This window comes from Chrysochloris asiatica, unplaced genomic scaffold (assembly GCF_000296735.1).
Source record: "Chrysochloris asiatica unplaced genomic scaffold, ChrAsi1.0 scaffold00187, whole genome shotgun sequence".
In the NCBI taxonomy this organism is placed as follows: domain Eukaryota; kingdom Metazoa; phylum Chordata; class Mammalia; order Afrosoricida; family Chrysochloridae; genus Chrysochloris; species Chrysochloris asiatica.
In genome coordinates, this window is record NW_006408705.1 from 3,228,954 (window position 1) to 3,239,340 (window position 10,387).

Genomic DNA, 10,387 nt, shown 5'->3' on the forward strand with positions numbered 1-10,387 from the left:
GAAAGCAATTTGCCATTAACTGCCAGTGGCCTCATTTGTTACACTCGGCCCTAGCAGGCCTCGAACCTCTGATTAGTCTTACACGGTCTGCAACAGGAAGTGGGATAAGCGATGTTACATTGTGGGGATTGCAGTAAATGACATGAAACAAAATGTGTCTGAATTGTTTAATGGGAAACTGATTTGCTCCATAAGCTTTCACCCAATTCACAAGTTAAACAAAAAAATCAACTCTGACCTTAAGATATGATCATTGATGTATTTAAAATTCTATGCAGGTTTTTGTTTTGTTCCTTCATTTCACAAATAATTTCTCTAAGTGTCTGCTTGGAGTCCCTGATTGGGGCAAACAGTTAATGTGCTTGGCTGCTAAATGAAAGAGAACAGGTTCAAATCACCCAGAAGCACCTTGGAAGAAAGATCTTGCAGTCTGTTGTTATTGTTGTTAGGTGCCAACTCATAGCAACCTTATGCACAACTGAATGAAACACTGCCTGATCCCGTGCTATCCCCACAACTGTTGCTACATTTGAGCCCATTGCGGCTGCCACTGTGTCAGTCCTTCTCATTGGGGGTGTTTGTTTTTTGCTAGCCCTCCACTTTACCAAGCATGCTGTCCTTCTCCAGGGACTAGTCCTTCCTGATAATATGTCTGAAGTCTGAGAGATGAAATCTTGCCATCCTGGCTTCTAAGGAGCATTCTCACTGGACTTCTTCCAACACAAATTGTTTTATTCTTCTGGTGGTCCATGGTACTTTTAATACCCTCCTACAACACCATTACTCAAATGCATCAACTCTTGTACAATCTTCCTTACTAACTAGCCAACTTTTACATGCATATGAGGTTACTGAAAATACCATGGTTTGGGTCAGGGCGCACCTTAGTCTTCAAACTGACATCTTTGCTTTGAACACTTTAAAGAGGTCTTGTGCTACAGATCTGGTGGGCTACTTAAAAAATACCAGCCATTGAAAAGTCTATGGAGCACAGTTCTCCTCTGACACACGTGGGGTTTCCTCAAGTTGGAGTCAAATCCACGGCACCTGGTTAATCGGTGACAGGTGACCGTGACTTCCCTGGCCAGGGTGACTGTGACTTTCCTGGTGTGCTTTCTTGCAGGCTTTGTTTCTGGTTCCATTGACATTCTTGTTTTTGTTTTTCCTTTCCCTCATTTTCCACCTTAATGCAAGTTATCTGGTTGTAATTTTGTGTGTATTTGTAAGGGGCTTAATCCATTTAACATATATGTTATTGTTATTGTTAAGTGCTGTCGAGTTAGTTACTGTATAGGGTTTAGAAGGAATAGCTGGTAAGCTTGAACTGCCGACCTTGCAGTTCAAACGGCTTCGCAGTCTTGCGCATTAACCCACAGCGCCACACATTTAACATATATTGTTGTTGTTGTTGTTATGTACTGTGGAGTCGGTTCCGACTCATAGCAACCCTGTACAGGGTTTCTGAGGCTGTAAATCTTTATGGGAGCAGAAAGCCTCATCTTTCTCCCACAGAACAACTGGTAGTCTCGAAGTGCTGACATTAAGGTTCGCAGCCCGATTCGTAACCACTATGCTACCAGAAATAAATGGATGTGAGGGGGGAAGTCAATATATACTAAGTTGAACTGCCTGGCGCTACCCAAATATGCTACTGACACCATTAGCGTGTGGAGGGTGCCCTGTGCTCTTGTCACAACCCTCACCATCAAATCATGACATTTAAGGATAGATGAGTTAGGATCCTTGGCATCCTTAGAGCTCTTGGGAGAAAGGCCTGTTCTAATGCCTGGTTTCTTATTTGTTGGCAGGTTGATAGTAGGGACTGGGCCCTTAATGGGAACACTCTCTCCCTCGATGAAGAGACAGTCATTGATGTGCCTGAGCCCTACAACCACGTGTCCACGTACTGTGCCTCCTTGGGACACAAGGCAAATCACTCTTTTACTCCAAACTGCACCTACGATATGTAAGTATGACACCGAGATGCTGGGGGAAGCCTTCAGTGGGTCTAAAGGGGGCATGTCAAAGGTGTTTATCTCCTCTCAGACCAAGACTGGCCTTGAATTTGAGAATGTCCTCAAAGGCTGCTCCAACAAAACAACCAAGGGTGCAAGTACCACAGGCTTCAGGGTTATGACTTGAAACTCTGAATCTAAACTACCCCATACTCTGATCTTGGGCAGCTAACAAATGGAAAAGTGCATGAAAGAGTTAAAATGCTGTGGAAATATAATAATTTTCTTGTTCTAGAAGATGAAAGATACTTTAAAACAATAGTAAAATTGAAATTATTCTGTCTATTGGAGAAGATTAGGGAAATCTTTTATGATGTAAAAGGGAGAAAAATAAAATCCTAAATCTGGGTTGCATATTCTCTGTATTGCAGATAAAAAGCCAAACCAAATCCTTGGCTCTCAAGTCAGTTACCACTGTTAGAGACCCTATAGGACAGAATAGAGCTGCCTGCTAGGCTTTCCAAGGTTATAATCTTCACAGAAGCAGATTGCCACATCATTCTCTCAAGGAGCAGCTGGTGGATTTGAACTGTCAACTCTTAGGTCAATAACTGAGTGCTTAACCACTGTGCCACTAGGTCGCCTTATAAAATCACATGTTGTTGTTAGGTGCTGTCAAGTCAGTTCCAACCCATGGTGATCTTAAGCACACTGGTGGAATACTAATGGAACACTAACCAACCAGTCCTGTATCATTCTCACAAATAAATTATAAAAGCATATGTTGTTAAATGGCATTGAGTTGGTTCTAACTCATAGTGACTCTATGAAAGGTTCCTAAGGAATGGCTGGTGAGTTTGAACCGCTACCCTCATGGTTCAAACTGATCTTTTCGTCCAGTGCTTATCCTATAGCATCACACCAGGACTCCATGAAATCATTATGTTGTTGCTAAGTGCCGTTGAGTCTGTTCCAACTCATAGGGACCCTGTGTAGGATTTCCAAGGAGCGACTGGTGAGTTGGAACCACTGGCCTTAGAGTTCAAGTCTACCCTGCAGTTCAGTGCTTATCCTACAGTGCCAATCAGGACTATGTTGTTGTTGTTGTTAACTGCCTTCAAATCAGTTCCGACTCATCGTAGCACTGTATAGGGTTTCCTAGGAGCATCTGGAGAGTCTGAACCAGTTCAAACTGACCTTGTAATCCAGTGCATTATCCCACAGCACCACACTAGGATTGTAGTCCCTATTACTAGGCAATAAAAATCAATGAAATTTTGATGCATCCGACAACATGGATGGACCTTGAAAAATACCATTCTAAGTGTTAGAAGTCAATCACAAAGGACCACATAGTTATGTGAGTTCATTTCTGTGAAATGTCTAGGATAGGTAAATCCAAAGAGAAGGTATAGTAGTGGTTGCCAGGTACTGAAGGGCTTGGGGAATGAGTAGCAGGGTTTCTTTAGTGGATAATAAAGATGTCCTAAAACTCGATAGTGGTGATGGTTGTACACCTCTACTTTAAGCCACTTCAAAATGGTGGATTCAGAGATATGTAAACCATATTTAAAAAATCAAACAAGCCTCCCAGGGTTGGAGCCTCCCCTTCTAACTGCTGATTGAACCTGGTCTTGAAAACCTCATTATTATTATTACCCACAAAGGCAGATATTTGGACCAACTGATATATAAATTATAAAATTAGCTTTTAAAACAATGATTGTTAGTAAGTCTTTCTGTTAAGCCCAATGAGTTTTCCCCATAACATCTAGCCCTTGGTCTTCATTATGTCCTTTCTTCTGCTTTATGTTAACCTCGCCTACATGGAATCCCTAAAAATACTTTAGTAGTTTTCATGTTCTCTGCCTAAAGCCAAGGATCTCTGGTTTCTTCCACTGTTCCTTAAAGGATACAATTGGGAGTCTTTGTATCATCATGGTTGCGTTCCTTAGTTTGCCCCAGGGCATGCCAGTTCTTACTGGGAATCAGTGAACTGTGGGCAACCTTTTCTGCTCAGTTATAACTTGGAATCTCTTAGTCCTCTAACTTTGTAGCATATATAAGATTAAAGCATGCGCATTTGATGTGCAGTGAAATTGCCAGGATTTGAAGATTCCTCAAACATATATCTTCTTGCATCCTGAAGATGATATAAAAATTGTTCTGGCAGTGACTTGCTTTTCTTGGCAGTTGATAACAAGCACTGAAGCTGCAACTTGTGCTTAAAGGGCAGGTAGAAATGGCAAAGGACATGTGTCATGTGAAATGAAATTGACACTGTTATTAACACCAAGACTTTCAGAGCCAATGTGAATTAGACCACAGCACCATGCCAGTCTGCATACAGCTTTACAGCCCTTAAAGTAGCGAGAACTAATGATAATAAATGCAACTCAGACTACTCCTTTTAAAACAAATGAGTTCTGTGATTTCATTCTAAAGACATGCTTTTTCTCACCAAAAAGAAGAGTGAGAGCTCAGAAGACCAGAGTAGGTACTGTTTGTGCAAAATCAAGTCCCAGTATCCTGTGGGTTTCTTTTGCAAGCCCAATGTGATGAAATTATTGGGGAGCGGGGGAAGGATAATGGGAAGACTATTTGAATAATAACTAAATGTAAAAGTCAGATACCAATTCATGATATTCATTTGCTTCTAAAAAGCATTGGTATTGTTATGCACCTTTTAACATAAACAATAACACTTCTGTAAGCTGTTTTAATTATAGTCTGGTACAAAATGTCAAAGGGATACATAGACAAGAATTCCTTTTCTAGCTATAAGTATGGGGGTCAAATCACTTCAAACAGAGGTTTGATATGACTACTTATAGTACAGCTAACATTAACTAAGCATTATATGTCTAGTGCTGTGCTAAATACTTCCTGGGTATTGTTCTTGAGTATACTGCCTTCCAGTAATGACATTAAAAAAATTAGAAAACCAGTGCCATTGAGTACATTCAGTCTCTATGAGACAGAGGAGAACTGCCCCTATGGGTTTCCAAGACTGTAAATCGTTATGCGAACAAACAGCCTCATCTTTTTCCCATGGAGTGGTTGGTGGGTTCAAACTAGCTGATCTATTGGCTAGCAGCCCAGGGTTCCTTAGTAATTTAGTAAGGCAGCTACTATTACTACCTCTCATCACAGATGAAGAAATGCAGGTCTGGAAGTCGTCATGGTTAAGTGCCCTGAACCACTGTACCTTACCTCCACCTTACAGAATCAGTATCTAAAATTATTTGAGTTCTTTCTTTTCTATCTGTCCATTAAACTACTCTCTGAAAATAATGATAAATATTCAGGAAGATGACTGAAGTCCAATAAGTCAAGACATGATTTTTTTTTCCCCAGTGTACCAGAATGTTAAACAGAGTTCCATTTCAGGGGTATTCATGTTTAATTAAATATTATCATTTAAAGACAAAGAGCTGTGATTTTCATAAGGAATCTCTGAATCCCTTATTCTGGAAACTCTGCTGAAACCTGTTCCTCATGACTATAAAACACAAGCTTCCACTGACATACAGGTGGTGCTGAGTGTGAAGTCTCCACAGGGAAGGCCAGAATTCTCCCACCACTTCCATCAGGCACTGTGCAAGCTACTTTATACACAGGGGCTTCAAAAAGTCTGTGGAAAAATGAAATTACAAGATGATGGAACTCTTCCATGAGCTTTTGGAGCCCCCTGGTATATGTGATCCCATTTCCTCATCACAAAGACTGTAAAATAAGTATTACTACTACTATCATGATTTTACAGATGAGAAAAATGAAATTTGGAGCTACTGAGTGAACTTTCCAAAGCGATGCACTAACAATGAGTGGAAACAAGAGTCACATCAAAGTCTTCAAACCCCAAGCCATGTGTGCCTTCCACAAAACATGGTACCCAAATTGGGAATAGGGGACATTAAGGCCCGCTTTGTGTGAGGTTTAGGGAGTTTCTTTACGCTACACACAAAAGATGCCCCTAAACCACAGACACATTTCTTTCCCAATGACTGATACAAGAAACCAACTAAGTACTTAACAGTCATGCCCACGTGCCAATCAAACGTGGCCTAGAAACTCCTTCAGTGTCTAAACTGCCCGTTTCAAAATGTGACTGTAAATGAATGAGGATGGTTTGACCAGACCCAGATAAAAACTAAGCTAATTTCTCCCTGATCATGCCTTATCTATACTCATCTCAGCAGCTGTAAGGTGAGATAAGTCTATTACTTATTTATCTTCTTGCAGGTAAGCCAGGTTGGGAGTCATTGACAGATGAGCATCATCTCTCTTTTTTGTTATTTAATTGTATTTTGTTATTGTTGATAATTGTTGGTAAGTGCCATTGAGTTGGTTCCGACCCATAGCAACCCTGCAGTTCAAACTGACTTTGCAATGCAGCACATTAGCCCGCATTACCACAGAATATACACAGCACAACGATTTCTACATGTACAATTCAGTGACACTGATTGCTTTCTCCAAGTTGTGCACCCATTCTCACCTCATTTTCTCAGTTGTTACTCGCTCATTAACATAAACTCACTGCCCACTAAGTAGTGGTTAAGAGTTGGGCGGCTAACCTCATGGTCAGCAGTTTGAAACTACCAGCCATTCCGCAGGAGAAACATGAGGCTTTCTGCTCCCATAAAGATTCACAGCCTCAGAAACCCTGTACAGTGTCGCTATGAGTCGGAACCGACTCCACAGCACATAACATACCAACCAAGGTTCCTAGTCTTGCTATTCTTGCTAATCTGTCCTGCTATTGTCAATCTGATTCCATGTGTTAAGTGCTATTAAGTCAGTTCCAACTCATAGCAATCTTGTATAGGGTTTCCAAAGAGCAGCTGGTGGGTTTGAACCACCTACCTTGTAGTTAGCAGTCCAGTGCTTATCCTACAGCGCCACACCAAGACTCCTTGATTCCATGTAGATAGATCTTAAAAGAACTCAAGACAGACTTTTTATTACTAGTTAAGCTAATAAAATAGTTTCACTAGTTGGTTTTAAGAAGACTTCAGGGAATACTTAGGGTTGAAGGTGTAAAGATTGTCCCAGGGCAGTAGAAACTACTGGAACAGGGTTCATCTAGTCTACATGGTTCCAGAAAGTCAAGAGTCCATGATCATTTTAAATTCTATTCTAAATTTCCCCCCTTTTGATCAGGATTCTATAGAATCTATGATCAAATCGATGGCCATGATCTTACCATAGGCCCTTCTCTGGTTTGAGAGGCGCTATTACTGTAATGAACGGCTTTCTTCACAGGGATATATTCAAGAAGCAGTGGATAGAGGAGTCTAGCCTTCACTTGGAAGGAAATCTTCATCTGCTTTTCTACATACAAATGCTTAAATATACACAGGGTAGAATATAGGAGTTTTGTTTTTGAAAACCCACAGAACTCTTTCTTACAACTCTAAAAGCCTTCCCCTGATAATCTAGTGCTAGGTAATCTGGTGCTACAGGGATTGACCAGAAGGACTGCATGGGATCTGATTTCTCATTAAAGACAGATTTTTGTTGTTGATGAGCATTGAGAATTCACAGGTTTATAGAGTCCCAAATACACTCCAAAAGGAGGATAACCAGTTGCCATTGAGTTGACTCCTACTCATAGCAACCTCGTGTGTGTCAAAGTAGAACTGAGTTCCATCGGATTCCTAATGGCTGGTTTTTCACCAGGTCTTTCCGTAGAGGCCACTCTGGGTGAATTTGAATTGCTAACCTTTCTGTTAGCAACAGAGCATCCAAAAGGAAGGTGATGATGGTTAGGATGTGTGCCCTCAAGTCAATTCTGACTCATAACAATTCCAAATAGGGTTTCTGAAGCTGTAAATCTTTATAGGAGCAGAAAGAGTCATCTTTCTCTTATAGAGCAGCTGGTAGATTCTAATTGCTGACGTTATGGTTGGCAGCCCATCTCATAATCCACTACACTACCAGGGCTTCTTAAAAGAAAGGTGGAATAGTGCTTTCCAAACTTCAATGTTAAAATGAAGACTCCCATTCAGTAGCTTTGGGATGGGGCTGAGATTCTACCCTCCTAACAAGCTCCTTTGGTTGGATTCCCTGTGTGGCATAAATAATTGAAAGCTCAGCTGCTAACTGAATTCATCGAAGGAAGTCCTGGTGATCTACTTCCAAAAATTCAGCCATTGAAAACTCTATGGAGCACAGTTCTACTCGGACATACATGGATTGCTATAAATCCAGATTGGTTCAGCAGCAATTGGCTTTCCAGTTTAGCACTGCGCCCTGCAGCTGCTGATCTGTGGACCACGCTTTGAGTCCCTACCAGTACCAGTGGTGTCCAGGAGAGGGCAAACGAGAGTGACTCTTGCATCCACAATTGACTAGCCTTTGCTTTTAACCTCCTGATCTGGCCCAGAAATGACTTTGTACATCTTGATGTTTAGGTTTGTCCACCCCCGTTTTGGACCCATCAAGTGCATCCGCACTCTCCACGCTGTGGAGGCTGATGAGGAGCTCACTGTTGCCTATGGCTACGACCACAGCCCCCCAGGGAAGAGTGGGCCTGAAGCCCCCGAGTGGTACCAGGTAGAGCTGAAAGCCTTCCAAGCCACCCAGCAGAAGTAAAAGGCCTGGTGGTTCTTGGGTTCAGGGACCTGGAGTAGAAACTTGGATCTATGCACTACGTTTATTTGACAATGGGACAACCAGGGACTGCTCATGCTGTGACATCACATCCTCTCACCCTGTGTTAGCAACGACTTTCTTGCATACTAACTAGGTTCGACTTGTATTACTCATACCAGATTTAAAATTAGCTAGCCTTGCAACAACATCCTACTGAGAGGTAGTGTCAAACATTTGACATAAGATGTTCTTGACATAAGACAGCATGATGTTCTTTAGTGGTTCAAGTCTAAATCTGTACCACATTCAGAGATGCCAAATGATTAGACTGAAAAAGGGAAATGGGGCTTTTCAGTCATTTTTAGACCGTGGTTTTTCCATAATGTCTTTCCCCCTATGGACAATGCAAATTGTGGTGTCACACTTGCATATGTGCCATATGGAGGCTAGAGAATTACTACATTTTTATATTCTCTCAATGTAGTATCATTTGCCTTTTAACCTTTGATCTGTATCTTGCAATAGAATGGCTTTGTTTTTTTCCTAGTGAACAGAAGCCGACTTTTGGACTCATTTCACCCCACCCCACCCCAATCCTATTCTCTATCTTAGATATCTTTTTACAAGCGGAAACCCTCCAAAAGGATTTTTGTGTCAGTGGGAGTGTGTAGGTCTCTCTGGCTTTTTTCTAGGTCATTGTTTCATTATTATTGTCCTAATATTTTTAAAACCTGGCTCCTATGGCCAGGGTATTATTACAGAATTATTATTCTCGCATGTAAACAAAGATATCTTTGCTTTAAGATGTGAGAAGAAATGAGTTTCCTTTGTTTGCATTAAGTTATGGAGGAGTTGTAATATATTTTTTCAGAAAGACAAGAGGGAAATTAATATTTCTAAGCAGTAACTCTGTGGCAATTTTGCAATATCTTTAATAGTGCTAGCAATTTTTCTCCTTGGGTACACATTAAATGTACATAACATAGGACAGTCTGGCCTGTGCCATAGTGTGTTGAGTTCAAAATTTAAATAGCAAACTTGAATTCTAATACAGAATTTAAGTATTTTACTTTAAATCAATATTGTTAAGGCAGACATACTGATCACTAGATACAAATCAAACCCTAAAGATAAAGCTCTTCTTCATTGTAATTTCACAGTACTTACCTGCTTCAATGCATTGTAAATGAACAGTAACACCTGTATAGTTTAAAAGCAACAATAACAATAGTATTTCAGCCATTTGCAAACCATGTGTAATCACAATTGCAGAAATAAGAAGAACCCTGTTTTTAGTTTAGCTAATTAGGTCTATAGCATACCTGGGATTGCTCTGAATGAATTCTGAGATTTGGAGGGTTTTATAAGTGCCCTCACCACATGTGAAGAAACCCTGGTGATGCCATGGTTAAATGTTCATCTGCTAACTAAAGGTCAGCTGTTTGAACCCACCAACTGCGCTTCTAGAGAACAACATGGCAGTCTGCTTCTATAAAGATTACAGCTTTAGAAACCCTCTACCCTAACAGGTTACTCGTAAGTTGAAAACTCCTTGAAGGCAGCGGGGTTTTAGTTGGTCACTACATACCATGTTGTTGTTGTTAAGTGCCGTCAAGTCGGTTCCGAACCATAGCGACACTGTATAGGTTTTCCGAGGAGCAACTGGTGAACTTGAACGGTCACCGACCTTGCCGTTCAAACTGACCTTGTAGATCAGCATATTAACCCCACAGCGCCACAGCAGAACTCCACTATATACCACATAGCCATGCCTTTTCTAGATACCTTGATGAGGTAGCTGGACAGGTCTGTAGAGCAGCAGTTGCTCCATC

General features: G+C 41.0%; 1 protein-coding gene across 1 annotated transcript in view; it reads left to right on the plus strand.

The window, feature by feature from the left end:
* The window catches only part of SETD7 (SET domain containing (lysine methyltransferase) 7), a 56,322-nt gene extending 46,511 nt beyond the window's left edge, over positions 1-9,811 (plus strand). Inside the window, exons 7-8 of the mRNA XM_006872223.1 lie at positions 1,809-1,966; positions 8,375-9,811. Coding sequence (XP_006872285.1) covers positions 1,809-1,966; positions 8,375-8,555 — 339 coding nt within the window. The 3' untranslated portion in view covers positions 8,556-9,811. The remainder of the gene's footprint in view (positions 1-1,808; positions 1,967-8,374) is intronic.
* Positions 9,812-10,387: the final 576 nt, after the last annotated feature.